Source organism: Ischnura elegans (assembly GCF_921293095.1).
Source record: "Ischnura elegans chromosome 13 unlocalized genomic scaffold, ioIscEleg1.1 SUPER_13_unloc_4, whole genome shotgun sequence".
NCBI lineage: Eukaryota > Metazoa > Arthropoda > Insecta > Odonata > Coenagrionidae > Ischnura > Ischnura elegans.
In genome coordinates this window covers 10196193-10216961 of record NW_025791660.1, presented here as the reverse complement: position 1 = coordinate 10216961, position 20769 = coordinate 10196193, and the positions used below count along the sequence as shown (strand labels likewise).

Below are 20769 nucleotides of genomic sequence, written 5' to 3'. Positions count from 1 at the left end.
AAAAGACATATTCAACATGAGATTTAAATTTGGAATTCCCACCATTATGTTTTCTAGCTTACCGCAGGTACTTGGTGATATCACGTTCCGTGTACCTTGCGTCATAACTGTAACACAATTGAGAAATTAACCCTCTTGGGCAGTCTCCTCCTGGAGATCAGAATGGTGGTCCAGCTCAACTCCGTCATGTTTTACCTGTGAGAATTCCATCATGCATGATTAATTAAAGTTGGAGTTGCAGCGACTCCTCGGGACACTTATGTGGCAGTTTCCCTTGCCTTCCACATTGTAGTACCACAGCTGTTTAAGTCGTGTTCTCATGCCTGCATTGAAATGAGTGTCGTCGAGCAGACCACTGTGGTCTCCACCCTCACTGATATGAAGAATAGCTGCTGCCCTCACCCCCAGGTGATGTAAGGCACAATAAGGGGAAGCCTCGCATCGGAAAATCACGGCATCTTCACAGGCTTTATGCATCATTTAGATGGCCTATCTTGGCTGGGAATAGACTCATATCAGCTCAGGGTAATGCCGCCATTTGTCCATGACTGATTATTCGACAAGTTAACTCTCTTATATGGCCACTAAACTTTATATCTTAAGTTTTACCCAACATCCGCAACACACGGATGTACTCGGTGGCTTACAGCTCAGCCTTGGCCAAAAATAAAAAAGTAGGAATAAAATTGAAAATATTTTAAGAATGAAAATAAACTAAAACATACTAAATTCATCAAATTAGCAAACTCGGATATGAGCCTATTATTGTGCAATATTATCACATTATTTATAACATGTGGATACAATACTGATTATTTAAACCAAACATATTCAAGGGACACATGATACATTCCATGAAAATTCAGAACCAATTATGAAATGACTGTAGAGGCTGGGCTTTGAGCAATACTCGTTGGATTGAAAATAAATGTCGTCTTCAATCAAAAATGTGGAATGCAGGCTGCTTTATCCCAATCTGCCAGACTGGCTGTATCCTTTTCTACTACTGCTTTCCTCCAATATTCACTTTGAAAATCTAAAAATACATGACTTGGTACATTCTTCATGCATTCACATAGATTGTCAATAATACATGTTGGCACTAAACCATCATTCATTCCTCGATGTGCAGGCAAGAATTAACTATTTGGCTCTTAGGTGCATATTTGCATGAGATTGAATTAGAAACATTTGTAACATTTACATGAATTATCCTGTCCCCGAGCAAACATGTTGCATGCACAAAGGTGAATTAGCCAAGTGAAATAATCACAGCATACACAACATGAATAGTGTCTCTCACTTGCGTGTCAATGTGGCCGTAGAGGTTGAAACAAAAAGTGAAATACATAGCACAAACTCATCATGAATAATGTCAAATCTTTTCATGTACACATGTGGTGGTCAAGGCCTTTCCTTGCAGTGCTGGATTGATGCAGGTTATGCATAAAAATAGCTGCTCTCACATGTGACTGTGAAGGTAAGCACTCTAATCAAAATTTTTACAGCGAATGTGAAATTGATAATTTTAATCTTCTCTTTTAGTACGAGTGTGTAACTAGGTTGTATTAACGAGTGAAATAGTTGCTGCAGATATTGCAGAAATAAATATACTATTTGGTGTGCACACATGTCCATTTTAATAGGCTCTTTGTCACCGCACAAATAATGTTTCTCATCCGTGTGGTTTAGCATGTGACAGTTGAGAGAACAACTAAGTGAAGGGTGTTTTCGCAAATTCTGCATAAAATAGTATCTCTCCTGCATGCGTTCAAATGTGTCCGACCAGAAAAATGCTTAAAGAAAAAGGATTATCACACCTTCAGCACGAATAAGAATTCTCCCCCGAGTGTGTACGAAAAAATGTCGCAATGTCTCCCATTCTCGAGAAAGACTTTTCAGAGTCGTTTCATGAAAAAGGTTTATTTCCCTAATGCGTACGTACGTGTCTAACTAAGAGGCTCTTATAAGAGTAACATTTTTCACACAAGTTGCAAGAATAAGGTCTCTCTCCCGTGTGGGAACGGATGTGTACATTGAGGCTTCTTTTCTCAGCAAAAGACTTGGAGCAAATGCTACAAGAATGAGGTTTCTCCCCAGTGTGCGAACGTACATGTTTACCTAAGGCACTCTCATCTGAGAAAGACTTTTCACACTCGTTGCAAGTAAAAGGTTTCTCTCCCGTGTGAGTACGAAAATGACAAACTAAGTGGGACTTCCTCGAGAAAGACTTTTCACACTCGTTGCATGAGAAAGGTCTCCCTCCTGTGTGTGAACGCATGTGGGAAACAAGGTCATTACGCAGAGAGAAGGACGTTTTGCAGACTGAACACGAATAAGATTTCTCTGCGATTGATGATTCTGCTACAGCATCAAAATTATGAGCAACAGAAGGAGTTTTTGTGTGTTTGACTAGTTCATTTTTGTCGTTGAATGCATCCCTGCATTGAATTGAATTTTTGTTTGATCTGTTACTGTTCCCAGGATTTTTGATCGAGCAATTAGGCATCTCCTCCTTGTTTCCCACGAGAGTCTCACAGCAATTTCTTTCAATTCTATTAATTCTGATATTCCTAAGGATATTCATAGTATTTGGTGCATCAAAACCACCTTTCTCCCCAAAAAAAGTCTTTACGCCTCCGGTTCCACTGATTTTATATGATTTGTTGTTTCTCGCATTGCATTGTCTATCATCAGGAATTGAGCTATTTGTTTTCATATCAGTATCTGGAGCACCACATTTTTCCAAGTCTTCATCCATCAGGTTCCTTTCTGTCTTTACTAGGGATGCTCCAGAGTTGGAATCAATTTGTGTCACAAAAGCTGTGGGACCAGTGCATTCATCAATTGAATAATTCCTCACATTTCCTTCCGCAGGCAGATATGAAGTTGATGTTGTTTGAATGGGGATTCCATCGTCTGTTTGGAACCCTAGAAAAGAATTTCAAATGACAGCTATCACAGTCAAACATGATATCTAGGACTCCTAATCCTACCACTCAAATTCGATAATGGATGAAAAATGCCATTAATCAAGGAGTTAAAATATAGCCTGGCTTGGTCTTGAAACCAGAAACAAAAATAAATATAAAATGAATAGATGGGAAAAGATTGGGAAAGAAACACACAACACAAAAACGTCTAGGGCAACAAGAACCATTATAACCCACCGTATAAATACATAAGCCAAAACAGATATACACCACACATCTGAATTACAATTGATGAAGAAGAATGAAATCAGGCCACTTTAAGAATTTGTTTTGTTTTAAGACAGACTGAAGTAAACCTCTTTTCTTTTTCTTGAATTTTCCAAAAGAAAACATTTTAAAAATGGAAAATAATTAACTATTCAATTGAATATCCTATGATTGGCAAGTATTTTGTAAATTAAAAAATCACCAATCAATCAATTAAAAATTAAACAATAAAAATCGTAAATTTTGTGGCACTACAGATGAACACATAAAAAATACAATTTTAATTATTCCTTAATTAGTTTTCATTAAATTATTAAACATTTAAAGCCAGATGCAATAAAAAAACAAAATACATATCTGATGACAAAATATCCTTTACTGTCACAAGATTAACAATCATTTGGAGGCATACCGGGATTACATATTCCAGGATTGCATGCAAACCTCGGCTTTTGTTTGCCTTGGGATAGTAGTAATTCCACTCCTTTTCATAATTTGCGCCTTTATGTTATCTATGCTATCTTCTGCACAGAATCACTCTTTATAATTTGGGAAGATATTCAATTCACCATGAAAACGCCAGGGGCAATGAAATCATAAATTTTAATAAAATATAAAAAATCATTTACCACCATCTTCTACTATGAGCCACATTATATTTTGCACGCAGTTGGTCCACTAGATCGACGCGAATTTTAGTTCTGTTGTAGGATGTAAGCATATCAGATTTCTTTGGCTACCACTTTCAACATCATTGGCGGTATGGTGAAGCATTTTGTAAAGAACAAGAACTGATTTATTGTCTTGGGGCAGTACGACATTAACGTACAATTCTTTTGGAAATTGAAGAGAAAAGAATTCATTGATCTGCTCTTGCTGGATAAAAATTCTTTCTGAATTTACCTGTGACTCCTTTTTGTTGTACCAACGTAAGTAAGCCTTTTTTCTTCCAGCAAATATTTGGGCTATTGAAACAATAGTGAACTATGTATCACACGTAAATTTTGGTACCCACAAATCCTTCAACTAACTGTATGACAATATCTTCAGCTGAATTACTACTTTAGTACAGTCCTTTGGGCTGTAAAAATATATAAAATAAGTTCTATAAAAGAAAGCTACCATGAAAAACTGTTACACAAACAGGACCACTTATTAACAGTTAATAATAGAAAATGAACATATAACACTCCCTATTCCGTCCAATTTTTAGCAATTCTGCTAAGACAAAGATTTGCGATATATACACACAATATGGGAGTGACACCCATAATACTCATCTATCAGATAAGCTAAAAAACAAGCTAACCAAGAAGTACTTTCAATAAATCATACTGCTGTGGAACACCACTTTGTATTGTAGGAGTGCAGATTAATGTTACTCACTGTGGGGAAAACATTTGAGCTTTATCACTTGTTAAGCATCAGTTGAAGGCCATTTACACCCCGACTACCCTTCCCTGCCGATGAAATAATAAAACAGGCCACTGCCGAGGTACCCATAGCAGTAACTTAAATGTGTGACATACTGTGTCCTCGCCAATGTAGAAAAATATCATACAATATTTTTTCCATATTTATAAGCGATACTGACAGAAAAGTTTTACTTAGGCGTGAGGCCAAGTCATACGGCCAAGTCACGCCAGCTTCCTTCCCTGCTCAATTTATGCTAACCATGTACCAATTACTAACATACAACTGTGGGAGGACTTAATAATGTACAGCTACTGAAAATCAGGTACATAATACGCCATCATATGATAAATAGCACATGGGTGAAACACTCTTGCCCACCATAGTGCCCCACGTCCCAACTGAAGGGTAAAGGGTTCTTGGTACCTCAGACTTGGGAGACAATTCAATGGTGTGCCTTTCCCTTATGCCTGCTACTTGACTTGAGACTCTATCTTAACATGCATCCATGGAAAACTTATAGTGTTACCAGTATTTTTAAACCAAATTTAGTACTTGTTTTCCATAATTTAACCTTCTAAAAATAAACTATCCTTTTTTAAGCACTGTGGAATTTTAAACGGATTTGTAGTTGTCATGACAACAAAGTTAGTGAACACAAGGTACTAAGACTATAACTTCAGAAACTCGTTATTTTTAATGCTAAAATTTTGTTTTAAAAACTGCTTTTGCACAGAGAAAAATAGAGAATTCATTTCAATGAAAAAAAATTCAACAGTATGTAGTATGCAACAAAATATATTATCGCAAAAACCATTGACAGTGAAACACTTCGCGACGTAGTACTGGGGTGAGGATATAAATGAGTGGGTGGGTTGGGCTGAACCCTTTCATGCTGGATGTCATGGTGGAGGCGATGAACATTTTCATGCATAGACCACCTGACATCAGGTATATCTGTAATAGATTTTTTAATGCAAACGACCGAATGTTGGCTCTTGCCGACTCGAGGGAGGGGAATTTCGGCTGAAATAGCAATTGTCGGCTGCATTCAGGCCCGTCCTGAGACCCAGCTTAGCAAGAACTTAGGGCCACCTCTCAGCAATTAAACCCAAACCCTCCCACTTATTTATGGTCATCCTCACCACAGGAATTCTTTTAAAAGAGTAAATTATTGCTAATAAAATACAATGTTTGGTTGAAAAAACACTAGCAGTGCAATAAGTTGACTGTGGATTAATCCTATGACAGGATTAGTGACTGGGGTGCGGGACAGATGCCCTGATGAGCTGGGTCCGAATTCTAAGGACTGAAATACCCATCCAACTTGCCCCCAAAAAAGATCTCTGTACAGAAAGGTTTAAAATGTCCTAATGCTTCTCATAGCACAAAAACGTTTTCCAACCTCAAGTCCAGGCATGACAGAGTTTAGGTGACTGCCCATAACTTTGCAGCCTAATTCTATATAAATTGAAAACACAGAATACCGCCACTGAATGCATCTGATGGTTTCTAACTCAGGGGTGTCTTCCCTTCCCTCACGTTGGCAGGGGCAGATGTCTGATCGTTTGCATTGAAAAATACACGACCGCTATACCTGACATTAGGTGCACGACACATGAAAATGCCCGTAGAATCCACCCCACGTTCGGCTCATAAGTGTTGAAAGGGAAAGGGTGACTGCCCTTGACTTTATCTCCTGTGGTGAGGTGGATAAAACAATTAGCTATAAAAATTATCTAACTAGGCTAAATTACCATTAACCAAATATCATTACTATGCAGAAGTAAAAGACCAAACTCATACAATAAATGGTTTGAAATCAGGTTCGGCTGTTTCTTAGCCATACTGATTTCTATACTGGGAATACCTCTCAAATTTATATTTTGTCAACAGTATTTTCTACTACAAGGAAGCTTCATGATCAACTCACCATTAAACCTAACAAAGCAACGTAGCCTATTCTAGGGAAAGAAGAGCGAAAAGGAATGCACTCATTTAAAATATTTTCCCTAATTTTCCCACTAATTTAAAATGGACCAAAAGTAAGGATAATTTTTCCATTAACATGACCAAATTCCATATTCACACTCTCAATTAAGTCTGAAATTCACTTTCCTATACTCGATCTTCCAACTAAGTGCTCCATTATGGTGATTTGTTATTAATTTTTTTCAATAAACTGGTCTCAAAAAACATGGCTAGTTAAATATTAAAAATTTCAATACAACAAAAATTTTTGTAAGGCATTAAAAATGATACAGATGACCACAAAAAAGAACATAAATATAACTCTTCTCCCCTATCCGTTTGGCACTTAAACTAAAGAAAACAGAAAATAAGGATGGATGACTAATCAGTCACAGTAAGGTCACTTCCAGAAGAGATGACTTGACAGTACCATCCACCATTCACGGCATGGCATTGTGAAATCTAGTAAGTCGTCTCATCTGAAATTGGCCTGAATTTTATGGGCCGTTGATAGTGTCAATGGCACATTGACAGGCCGGAGTGAAATGGGTGCTGTGGAGACCATGGTGTGATTAGACTCATCTGAAGGCATCCATAAAGACACATGGTTATTTGAAAGCACGCCAGCATGCTGGGGATGTTGGCCAGCAAAAAGACGTCCCATCAGAGAGCAGCCTCAGCCTTATCGATATACAGCTATTTGTAGCCCTTAAGAGCACTAATCCACTGCTTCCATTGTGGACTGTCCAATTCTCAACCGTGTATCTTATAACAGTAGAAGTTGGCTAAATAAAAGCATTAACATGTACATCCTCCACATTAGCATCAATTCCTCCGTGTATAGTTATTTTCAACCATTAAGAGTACTCACCAAATGCCTCCGTAGTGGACTCATGGGTAACAGTTGAACTCTCAATTGGGTCCCCATCCTCGCCTAAAGTTAGCTGGAAGAAATCATCAACAGATGAATCATGTATGCACAAAGGATTCAGGAATTTTTTTAAGGATTGACAAAAACTACTTCATACACCACATTGCATCAAAAGTTGGTATTCCTAACAAATATTTTCCAATAAAAATAAATTCTTTTTCAACAATCTCGGAGAATTGAATATTTTCACATTTCTTTCAACATCAAAGTGGTCTTTGATTTAGGTTACGCCTGCATTGTAATATTATCTTCATTAGTTAACTCTGCAATTAATGTCATTTTATTTTCATGGGATACCATAACAGAATTAAGATTTCTTTGGTAATGAAGGAATCGAAACCACATATTTGAAACTAGGCATCCATGTCAAAAAATGGGATAAAATCTGACGCAGCCACATTGTAAAAGAAGATATCGATACTGAAAACTAAATTTTCCAGTGAAAATCATGAAAATAATGATGAACAGCTGGCATTTGTAAAATGAAAAGTAGAAACTAAGTGCTGAATGCAAAAATTGTGCCTAGAAGTTCCAGGTAGTAGCCACACGCCATAACCACCGGGCTATCGCTCCTACATGAAGGCAGACCATTTATAAGGGAGTAAAATAAACCTGTAAATGTTTAACTACATTTCTAGTTTAAACCATTGGTTATGTTACCCCACATTGGGTTGATTCGTGGACAGCTTCCTACATGTTGATGAAATCTTCACGGGAAATCAGCCGGGTGAGGATGGTCATTGCTGCCAACGGTTCAATAGCCTTCTCTGCCATCGTCTTCAGGGCGAATGATGGACCTGGTTAGTGCAGGGCTTATATACGCCGTTGGAGAGGTCAGGTCGTCTGTGATTGGTCAGTTTTAATTTTAGAGTTCTTTCCTCCTCTCAGCTTACCCATTCTTTTTATCATTGGGTTCCACGATTTGCTGAGGTTGAAACCCGCTGTAACGCCACCTTTGCTAATATCGCTCTTTTATTTCATATATCTTTTTAACACCATACAATCTCTCCCTTTTTACAGTCAACAACCACTACCACCAACATTCCCATAGCAACAATTTTATCAATAACATCAAGTAAATAAACACAAATATAGCTGTAACGCCATCATATTTGTGTTTATTTACTTGATGTTATTGATAAAATTGTTGCTATATGAAATAAAAGAGCGATATTAGCAAAGGTGGCGTTGCACCGCGTCCCTATTCATTTTATTATTTGTGATTCGTATTTCGATAGCTTCTTTTGTAAGGCGGTCCCAATATCCCTTTGCCTTGCAGAGGGCTTTTGTTTCATTGAACTTGATTTTGTCATTGTTTTTAATGCAGTGGTCGGCTACGGCAGATATCTGTGGGTATCCAAGTCTAATGCACCGCTTATGTTCTGATATCCTGGTTTCAATTGTTCTTCCTGTTTCCCCAATGTAGCCATCTCCACATTCACAGGGTATTTGGCAGAGGCCAGAGGTCTTGGGCCCCATTTTGTCTTTAACCTTCACAAGTTGGCTCCGTAATTTTTCTGGTGGCTTGTGAATTGTCTCAAAGCTGAGAATACGAGACAATTTCCCCGAGATTGTGGATACATATGGAAGAGCAGCCTTGGCAATGGGCTTAGCTTTGTCATTATCTTCAGGAGCCAAAAACTCTTCTGTTGCGCGTTGATCTTGAAAGGTCCTCTTAAGGGCCACCATAATTTCTTTTTTTCCCATAGCCGTTCCATTGGAAGGTAACTCATAAGTGGTTTATTTCTTGTGGCAGGCTCTCCTCATCTGCGATGCATTTGGCTCTTTGAAAAAGTGAAGTCAACACTGCACTTTGTTGAGATGGGTGATGGTGGCTAAGTCCGTTGAGATATAGATCTGTATGCGTTGGTTTGCGGTATACTCTGTGACTTAGGCTTCCGTCTTCTTTTCTGCGGATAAGGACGTCGAGGAATGGGAGGCACCCATCCTTTTCCATTTCCATAGTAAATTGGATATTGGGATGGAGGCTATTCATGTGCTGCAGGAAAGCAGGTAGCGTCTCTTGTCCATGCGGCCACACGACGAAGGTGTCGTCAACATAGCGGAAGTAATATTTCGGCTTGAAATTGGCTGTCGATAGGGCCCTCTCCTCAAAATCTTCCATGAAAAAATTTGCGATGGCTGGTGAGAAAGGAGACCCCATTGCTGCACCGTCAGTCTGCTCGTAAAATTCACCACGAAAGTGGAAGTACGTTGTTGTGAGGACATGTTGGAAGAGGTTGACTATGTTTGCATAGAAGCGCGCACTCAGGAACTGAAGTGTTTCCTTCAGGGGCACTTTGGTGAATAATGAGAATCGAAACTCACCATTATGTCACTTGGATCTAATCGGATGTTTTGAAGAGTCTTGACAAACTCTGACGAGTTTTTGATGTTATGTCCACAGGTTCCTACCAGAGGTGACATGATACCAGTAAGATATTTCGACAGGTTGTATGTTGGGGAATCGATGGCACTAACGATGGGCCTCAGAGGCACTCCGTCTTTATGGATTTTCTGCAGGCCGTATAATCTTGGCGGAACTGGAGCTTGTGGGAAACAGGAAGAACAATTGAAACCAGGATATCAGAACATAAGGGGTGCATTAGACTTGGATACCCAGAGAAATCTGCCGTAGCCGAGAACTGCATTAAAAACAATCACACAATCTAGTTCAATGAAACAAAAATCCTCTGCAAGGCAAAGGGATATTGGGACCGCCTTACAAAGGAAGCTATCGAAATACGAATCACAAATAATAAAATGAATAGGGACGCGGGTTTCAACCTTAGCAAATCGTGGAACCCAATGATAAAAAGAATGGGTAACCTGAGAGGAGGAAAGAACTCTAAAATTAAAACAGACCAATCACAGACGACCTGACCTCCCCATCGGTGTATATAAGCCCGGCAATAACCAGGTCCATCATTCGCCCTGAAGACGATGCCAGAGAAGGCCATTGAAACGTTGGCAGCAATGACCATCATTACCCGGCTGATTTCCCGTGAAGATTTCATCAACAGCATTCGCCGGGAAAGCACCAAATCCTTCAGCTTCCTACATATTACAACACTAAAAAGTTTGATTTGAATTTGACACCTGATTTTCTTATTGAGACATGATTTATTAGTGCAAGGATTTACTTTAGCCAAATATAAGGCAAGTAAACTACAGCACATAAATAAACCATTAAGAGGAATAAAAACGGCTTCTTTTGAGATAAGAATACAGTAGAATCCTGATTTAAGGTTTTTCAGGGGGGACAAAATTTAAAACACTAAATGTGGGCAAACACTAAATGAGGACCTGCCATTTTTTCAGGTTTTAGGGTCTGTAATGATTGAAATGGCTTTTTATGAATAAAAAATATTATTTTACGTAACTAAAAGGTGCTGAATGCAGCAAAAAATTCTTTAATGAAATGTTCTCTGCCCTATGAAGGTTGGATAATACTTTTCAGGAATCGGCTAAAACAATGGGTAGTAAAAATAAGTAATGAGAGGATGACAATTGTTTTAATGAAATATTTTAAGAAAATTCTAATAAACATCAATTTTAAAGCATTCCCACACGGATTATAATTGTGGACAGTAGTGATTCCATTTTTATGCATATTTCAGTGATCTCGATGAATTTTAGAATTTTTTCTGTATAAGTGACCTGTAGGTGACTGTAGCATTTCTAATATAATAGGAAAAGGTGTAAGTAGGTACTCGAAAAATCATGAGGAATGAGTGAAATAAAGGGGCAGCAGAAGACCGCTAATCCCGAATTCTCAACTACCGAATATCTAGTAAAACGGAGGTTTTCTGGAATTTTGCCAACTTAACGTTTTTTGTTGCCTCGGCGAAACAAGGGATTTATGATCCTTTAAAAAGCCTCCTATGCACACATTTTGGATTTCGAGGTCATCCAAAAAAGTAGAATCTTATTTCTAGTATGCGTACAAGTCGATGGTGATTTAACACGATGATAACACCAGATTCGTTGTCATATATCCGCGGGCTTATGCAGGTCGAATGGAGCCGGGAGAAGTTGCTTACGGGGCGCGCTGATCACCTTGACTCCGACTCGCCTTGTTTCTCGGCAGCTTTTAATATAATTTGATTGGACCTTGAATGACGATTAGCTAAACTTTGTTAAGTGAAAAGGTTTAATCTTCAACAGAACTGGATTTCATCCGAAAAATTGTCAGTGCCGCTGGAGTTGAGCAATTTCGTCAGGGTTATGATGTCGAAGTCAACCACCAAGGGATATCTGCCGGATTTTCGTATTTTTCCGCGCTCATCTATTCTACCGTGAGTATGCGGTGATTTTTTTTTCAGCATGAGCGATTTATTTAGAGTCATGGACAGTGATAGTTCGTCAAAACTCCGATTGTCATTATCTTTTGACATTAATTAGCACCAGATAGATATTTTTGAATCGACATCGATATCAACCAGCCGCATGTCGGTAAATTGGCTCCGGGATATCTAAATTACGATGTAAAATAATGTTGTTCCGTAGGGAAAGAATGCTCTCATTCACGATCACGACAGGGGAAACACTTCCTCGGTTCTTTCACTGTTCCTCCGTGGAAACTGACCTTGGAATGGATTATAGAAAGAATCTTCTAGTGAACTGTTAAGAGGAGGCCCAATTGATATTGGGCCTCCTCTTTTGAAAAGAGAAAGTAGTCGACTGAAAAAATATTGGGCTAATAATCGACTGCCCGTAGGTAGTAGAGTTGAAAGGGGCACAAGCCATCAATTGAAAACATAACGAGAAAACCATTATTGTAGCGGCCCTCGGAGGATAACTCGTGTCATCAGTCGTCACGTATCATCGAAGTCAAGTTCAAGAAGTGAAGGATAAGGTAGTTCGAGGTTATTAAGGGATGACTTTGCTCCATTAGATCGGATCTGATGCAAAAAGTGCCTGGTGTTTGGATTAGAAGAGGAGCGAAATATTACGAGAAGAAAAATCACCCAGCTTGCGAGTTGAAGGTCGCAGCGCTGCGCTCGCGGAAGAAAGCAGTTGAAGCAGCGTTCCCCGGTAGATTCTATCGACTCTTGGTAAACTTTCATGAGACTGTTCTTGTTGATGAGCGTAAATTCGAAGATTTGGATGAACCGTCATGAAAAAACGTTAAATCGGGCAAACAAATCTTGAGCGGGACAAATTTTTACGACCATAAATGCGGAAAAACGCAAAATGCGGAAACACTAAATACGGATAATTTTTACATTGTCCTAGTAGGGAATGAATCGGGACCCAAAAAAATAAACTCTAAATGCGGGAAAACGTTAAATGCGAAGACGTTAAATGCGAAGACGTTAAATCCGGATCCGACCGTACTTACTTCAGGAATTAGAAACTTTGAATGGAATGTGTTACCTTTAAAGCTGTGCAGAAAGTAAAACGTCCTATCATTTACAATGATAAATGTTTATATATTTACCTACTATCTCCTTCATCAATTAATTAAATCCTATAAAAAGAATTCCTCACATACCTGGTCATTCTCTTCCAGGGATGGTTCCCTCTTTACCCCAATCAGCGTCCACTCCAGGTCTGCCACGATGGCTCCTGTGCCCTGAGTTTCCACCTTTTCACCTTGGGAAGCAGTTAAGGTTATGGGCTGCAACATAATGCCAAAGCATCATCATACATGATTGAGGTACAAAAAAGGAAATGCTTTTGAGAATTTGTCACACAAATAAAATTAAAGTTCGTTCAAGATGGATAGATTCTCCATGCTCCCCTTCAAGCTTTTTCACAGTAATTATTATCAGGATTTCATATTGTTTATGCTTATGTTAATTAAAATTACCACTTTACTACAGACTTAAAACCTCTAATTTGCATTACAAAATCCCTTCAAAAGCCACGTGATGATCCTCAGGGAAATGGTTTCTGGATATGTAAAACACCAGATATAATCTTATTCATAACAGAAACTTATTTTATGGCAGAACTTTGCATGAGAATTCAGAGCACAAATATAATAACACACTAACATGGAAAATTAATACGGTCTATAAAGAAGAAAAATTTCGTACGTTTTGGTTTATAAGTCAATTTTACCCTCCAGCGGGTGCACTGTGGCACTAAGTGCAACATTGTACCGTTTCGGTCTCATGTTATTAACAGTAGTAGGTCAGTGAACCAAACATATCAATAATTCCTTCTTTGTAGCACTATGGAGATTTCTGTTGGTGATTCAAGCGCGTGGCAACTGGAATTTTGAAATAAATTGAATAATTAGCTGAACTGGTCGTTTTTTAGCACTCAGTGCAATGCATGCCTGGTGATGTAATACTATCCCGTAGTGGCAATTATAGATCAACATTGTTTCTTTCTGTACGATGTAGCGTGAGGTGAGTTGGTAGGAACACAAGAGTTTTTACCATTCCTTCTCTGAATCAGAGTGAGCTAACAGCTATGTGTTTGGTGTGTAAGAGCAGCTGTTTGTGGAGAGAAATGAACCTGTGGCATTTTCTCCCACGCGAGCCCTATGAAGTGAATACATTTTTAGAATTAATTTCCATTGGATACTTTGTTATCCTTTAATGGGATTTTGATGTAGAAAAATTCAAAAGTTAGCTATCATACTGCTTAGGGCACGAAGATTCATTACCAAAGAAGACTATCTGAGTGTACTACAAGTGCTGTCAGACGAGGAACAGGAAGTCGGCATTGAGGAAAGTGATGACACAGATTAGGAGGAAAATATTTCCCTAGGTGATAACCCCTATGTAATAAGAGACTCTGATGAAGCTACGTCTGATGGTGACGTGGAAGAACTTGTAACTGCTGAAGATAGTGACATTGATGGTAAGAAAAATATTTTTTGGAAAAGTTGATAAATCTTGCAAGTGGAAAAAACTTCTTTTTGCGGTGCCACAAAGATCAAGAGCAAAAATATTATGAAAACCCTACCAGGGACAAAACTCTGTGCAAGAAATACACCTGATGAGGCTGCAGGTACAAACAAACAAGTACATTCAAACTAAAATTGCTCTTGTCCACTTTTCAAGGGATAGAGATTGTAAGGACATGACAAGAACAGAATTTATGGCTGTGCTGGGTATACTATTTCTAATTGGCATAAAAAAAGGTCATCATGCAAATGCTTTAGAATAGTGGTGAGCAGATGGATCAGGAATGCAAATTCTAAGGGTAGCTATGAGTTACAAGCAATTTTGTTTCTCTTGCAATCAGTAGGATTTGACAACTGAGCAAGTAGGGATTTCCGAAAACAAAGAGATAAATTAGCTGCAATCGGAACAATAATAAACTCATTCATAGGAAATAGTCAAAAAACATATAATATGAGCAAATTTGTGACAATTGACGAAATGCTGCAACTATTTAGAGGCTGTTGCAGTTTCATTCAATATATATCCGAGCAAACCCGCGAAATAAAGGCTGAATTTATATGCAGTGGAACCTTGTTAAAGCGAGTACGGGCTATAGCGACACCCTCGCTATAACAACAGATAGTCGATGCATCGTCAATTGACCCTATAATAAGCGTGTTAAAAAATTCGTTTTTACGAGACCCTTTTGGTGTTGGCTCTCGCCATAGCGAGGGTTTCGCCACCGGAAAACTTTCATCAAGACTCCTTAACCTCTGTAATTGCTAGCGATCTGTTAGAAATGAAGTTAATAGAGTCCTCGGTCTCACATTTATGCGGTAAACTGCCGTTCGATAAATAAGTAGTTAATTTTGGTGATAATATTGTGGCATTAGCATTCGCGAATGCTTCATCTTCTTTTGTTCCTCAGGCGGCAAAAAGCAGTCGGCAGCATACCCGCACGTCTGTGAGTTGCGTGAATAGGAAGCATTTGATGGCATTCACCATGGCCAAAAAACACCAAACACATCTAAGCAAGAAAATAAAAATAAAGGAGTAATATTAGAGTGTGGGCCGGATGGAGGGGAGCGTAGGGGAAAAGGGAAGGGAATCGGAGAGTTGGAAGGGGCAGTGCTTCTGATCGGCTACTTGCTATTTTCCAAAAAACATCGCCTTTCGTCTGGATTTATACTTACGTTCATCGGATAGATGTTTATCTGTCGCCGCACCACTCCTGTTCCTGTATATCTGTTCGCAACCGGTATATTGGCTATTATTTGCTCCACCTCCGGTAAAGCGACAATTCGCTATAGCGAGTGTTTATTAGTGCACCGTGGGGTGTCGTTATATCGAGGTTACACTGTACTATGTTTGATGCGAAAACATTCTTCACCAGTAATCTCGAAGCGTATTGCGGGAAGAAAATGTAAGGTTCATATTTAGTGTCAAACTCACCAGTAGACGTTGTCAAGATGCTTGTAGGATCAATTCAGGCAACTAATCGTATTCTTACCACAGATAATTGGTATACTAGTGATCCGCTTGCCAAGCATCTTGTTACAAAAGCATTACAATCATTGGCACGCTGAAAAAAATAAAAGAGAGATACCACCTGGATTTTTGCCAAACAAGATGCACGATGTAGGGTCATCTCTCTACCGGTTTCAGAAAGACATTACCCTTCTATCATATGGTACAAAGAAGAACAAGGTGATGTTATTGTATTCAACAATGCATGCTGAGGGGATCACTGATGAAGGTTCAAATAAACCATGCATTATATTAGATTACAATGCTACAAAAACAGGTGTAGACAGACCAAATGTGTAGTTTGTATTCTGTGTCCAGAATTACGAAAAGGTGGCCATTAGTTTTATTTTAAGGAATTTTTGGACATCAAAGGAATCAATGCTCACATATTAAATAGGGTAAACAATCCTACAGATAAACATGCAGGAGCACATTCCTGAAAACCTTATCGTACACAATGATGAACGCACACTTGAAAAACAGGTCAAACATATTATCTCTACCTGCTGACAGTATATTATTATTGTCAAGCTATCAAATCAAAGACTTGCAAGTTGAAGGTGTGAGCGAGACAGCAAGTAAGAAACACGGAAAGTGCGTATTATGTGGCCGAGCAAAGAACATATGAATCACAATGAAATGTGGGAGGTATAATAATTTTTATTGCGGAAAGCACTGTAAAACAGTTACTACCTGCAAAAAGTGTACATTAATGACATGAAAAACCTTAAGACGTACAAACTAAGTTTTTGGTATTGCTTTAAAAACATGTAATAAAAAATTTTGAGTTATAAAAGCATTCAAAAGTTTGTTCTTTTTGCCTAAACTATGTAAAGTTCTATTAAAAAAAAACAAGGTAATAAATGTACGCTTCTTAATTCGAGTTTATGCCATTAATATCAGAGGAAAAGTTTGTGTGCTGACGCAGAGTGCCACGCGTGCCCGTTAGTGTCAGAGAATATGGCGTGCCTGCTGGAGGATAAAAGGCATCAAACATTTTGGCTAATAAAAATAAGTGACTCAGACTAGATATAACGGGAGGCAATTCCAATAAATGAAAAATAGTTATCCATATATGAACTTCTTATAAGACAAAAGATGCTTAACTTCAATGGGAAAATATGAAGGTTTATTTTACCCTCCACAAACAATTGATGAGTGGTGTATACTTGAGGTGTTTTTGCTTCCAGGAACTAAAAAAAATTAATAATGTATATTGAAGAAGAACATCATTAGTTTTCCCAGAAATAACTGAATCCATGGCAACTTATTTTCTCAAAAGGTATACAACAGTGCTTTGAAGCATGTGACATTTTTTTCAGGTGTAAATGCAATATATTTAAGATAAATATAAACAACAAATGATAACTTCACCACTTAAAAGTATACCTCCACTACTGACCATGGTTTCATCACAATGTCATTTTCACTTCTCATAACCTTCACAACTGACGGACATGTTATACTACAGGAAGCATAAAACCAGTGATGGATGAAGCCAGAAGAAAAAAGTAGAATTGCACAGGCATAGAGAGCATTCTATAAAAAAGAATAATCTACTCACAGCTGAGAATAAAAATACAGAACTGAGAAAACAAGTCATCAAGCACTACATATGGAACATATGTATAAAAGGTAGCAAGGTTTCAAATTTGACAGCTGCAGCAAAGTCAAAAGTGGAAGCTTTGGAAAGGTGTTGCTCCCGAAGAATGTTGACAATCTAAAATTTCTTAAAGTAACAAGTATGCATGAAGAAGAGTGGGAGGAAATATGTCTTCTAAAAACCTTAACTGAATCGGCCACAGCATGAGATATGATGGCAATATAAGAACAATTGACAGATAAAGAGAAGGACAGGTGGAGTGAAAGAAGGGAAAAGAATGGCTCTGAATGTTTTTCATAGGTCAGGTTATTAAGGATATACAAAAAGAAGAGCATAAACATGAAAAGATAATCAGATGTTAGACAAGAATTGAAGACTGTATGAAATGAATTTTAGGAATGTGGATTTATGATAGCAACATAGTTTATATGCAATTCAAGTTCAATGGAAAATAAATAGTTCATAAATATAAATACCCGATCAGAAGATTCTTGACACACCTGTTCATTTGTAGCATCATTATAGCAATCATTCACCACATCTCCTTCTTCATCATCGCTAATCTGATCATTTTTAACAGAAGAGCACTCGTGCGTTACCGGATCACTATATTGGAAAGAGGAACACACTTTGATACACATTTCAATCTATTGGTGCACCAGCAAAAGTGATCATGAACAAAGCTTGAATTACAGGGTGTCAGTAGTAAACAAGTAATCCCTGATGAAGTATTCTGGCATCTTTATAAAAAATAGAGTAACTTCATAGACTAACAAGATTCAGCCAGTTAACTTATTCTTTCTTCTCATACAATCTAATAAAAGCCTTGAGAAAAGGGAGGAACAACTTGTAGCTAACTTCCAAAAAGGAGCAAAGCACTCAGGTTTTAAGAAGAAAGTCATTATCTTCCACAAAAATAACTGAAACCTTTACCTACTTACTTGCTCAAAAGCTATACAACAGTGCTTTCAAGCGTATGAAATTGTTTCAGGTGTAAATGCAATTATTATCTACGATTAAATATAAACAACAAATGATAACTTCCACACTTTAACATATATCTCCACTCCTGACCATGGTTTCAACACTATGTCATTTTCATGTCTCATAACCTTAAAAGCAGACAAGCTACATGAGGCCTAGTTATCAGTGATGGATGAAGCAAGAAAAAAATAGTGAATAGAATAGCTTCGACACAAAGAGCGCTCTAGAGAAAAAACGAATCTCCACACAGCTGAGTGCACTAATACTAAATATGGAAAATATTCATCGGACACTACATTTTGGGCATATTTTAAAATGATAGCAAGATTTTAAATCGTCGGCCGCATGATAGTCATGAGTGAAAGCTTTGGAAATGTGTTGCTCATGTAGAATGTAGAGGGTAAAAGGGATCGAATGAGGAAGTACCAAGGAAGTACAGAAAATAGATGGAGAAGTCTTTGAAAAAACAATACTTGATCAGCCACAGCATGAGATATGATAGACTTATAGAGACATTAGTCAAAAAGAGAAGTGGAGAGATGGATGGGAAGAAGGGAAAAGATTGTTTCTAGATGTACATATATCATTAGTTAGATTAACAAGGATTTAAACAGAAAAAGAAAGTATATATTTAAAGTAGTGATGAGTCGGTTCGATTCCTCGATTCTTCGATTCCTCGATTCTCGACCAAGAACCGGAATCGAAAATGAGTTCTTGCCAAGTTGAAAAATCGATTCCGATTCCAGTAGCTTTTGAAAGTACAAATTTATATACGACCGCGTTTCCAACAGTCATTTGAAAAGCTCTGTTTTGAAATTTAGCTATTATATTTTTATTACATAGTGATGATATGAAAGATGCTTTTGTCAACTGATTCTTTCACTGAGTAATATTTTTTTAAGTGGTTGTCTTGTTGCCTATTTTTCGTGGAGTCTATGATGTCAGAATTGATGGAATCGGTATCGGTAGAATCGGAATCGAAATGTCAGAATCGGAATCGGGATCGGAATCGATAAAATTTTGGAATCGACCCATCACTAATTTAAAGATAAGAAAAACCAATTCTAGGAAGATGCCGATACAATTTATATGTAACTCAAGGTCAACAAACAATAAATAGTTCATTAATAGTATTACCTGACCAGAAATGTCTTGATGTATCAGTTTGCTTGAGGCACCATCAGTGCAATCATTGAGTCTACATCCATCTTCATAATCGCTGATATGATCTTCTTTAACAGAAGGGCATTTGTATGTTACTGGATTACTCTATTGGAAAGAGGAACCTCCATTGATACATATTATAATCAATTGGTACAAGAAGCAAGAGTGATCATGAAGAATGATCCAATTACAGGATGCCAGTAGAAAATAAATTATTCCCAATGAACGATTCTTGTCTCTTAGTAGAAATAGATTTACTTAATCAACCAAAAACATTTGGCCAATAAAGTTCTTATTGTTCCAATATAATCTAATGAAATTCTTGGTAAGAAGAAGGAACCCCTTTATTGGGAAAATCATGAGAGTAAATAGCTCTTAAAATCGAGGACTTCCCCTTGCATTATAATTGATATTCAAAAATGAGCAAGGCAAAGAGCACTGATTTCTAAGAAAATAATAAAAATCCAAGAATAACAAAATATTAATATTTCATTAATAGTGGAAGACTTTCCAGACTATGAACAACAACAGCAAAAAATTGAGTCAAAGTAAATAAAAATCAGTTCACCTCACTAAAATTTTATGTCTTTTGGTAATGGATTTGCATTGCCAACGTGCAACACCCCATTCAAAAATGGTAAAGACGGACAAATCCCTAGTCCATGATATATATTCCTATTCACTTTCATCACAAAATCCATATCTGATCTGATTCCAGTGAATATCAATCTCTCATAAGGAACGAGCTATGCTGTTCGACCGGGCTAGCAGCTGCATCATGATGTCATGGTCATTCTTTAAACTGTTCCAAACTCAATAGAACTCATCTTAACTCCCAACTTTTAATCACCCTTCCACTCTGTCATAACCAGATTTAAATAGTGTTATATTATCAAAACATTAATAACTGCTCAGTGATGTGATGACAGTGGTCTCACTTGCTCAATAAACAAATTTTATCCGTCAGTTTTGCATAAAAAAGCAAAAAGAGATTAATTGCAATATATAATTCATTTAAAATGATTCATTCATGAAATGTTTTCTGTAGCTGGTCATCATTGATCAGGAGTAGGAGAATGCTTTTCGTTTGTTCTAAGAGGTGTTAGTTATTAAAGTTGTTAAAGAGAGGGC

At 37.7% G+C, this 20769-nt stretch overlaps 1 protein-coding gene across 1 annotated transcript; it reads right to left on the bottom strand.

The window, feature by feature from the left end:
- Positions 1-735: 735 nt before the first annotated feature.
- Positions 736-20339, bottom strand: LOC124173088 (zinc finger protein 845-like). The gene is made up of 5 exons (XM_046552601.1): positions 20322-20339; positions 19612-19743; positions 13013-13138; positions 7456-7528; positions 736-2931 (listed from the first exon to the last, which is right to left on the bottom strand). The coding sequence occupies exons 1-5, from the start codon at positions 20337-20339 to the stop codon at positions 1931-1933; spliced, it is 1350 nt and encodes a 449-aa protein (XP_046408557.1). The 3' UTR covers positions 736-1930.
- Positions 20340-20769: the final 430 nt, after the last annotated feature.

Bases quoted from the DNA above. Each gene is read 5' to 3' on its own strand.
- LOC124173088 (XM_046552601.1), bottom strand. The intron at 13,139-19,611 runs GTAATACTATTA...ATTATGTTGCAG, and splicing joins ATCAAGACATTTCTGGTCAG to CCCATAACCTTAACTGCTTC. The intron at 7,529-13,012 runs GTATGTGAGGAA...GATTTCTTCCAG, and splicing joins CCCTGGAAGAGAATGACCAG to CTAACTTTAGGCGAGGATGG.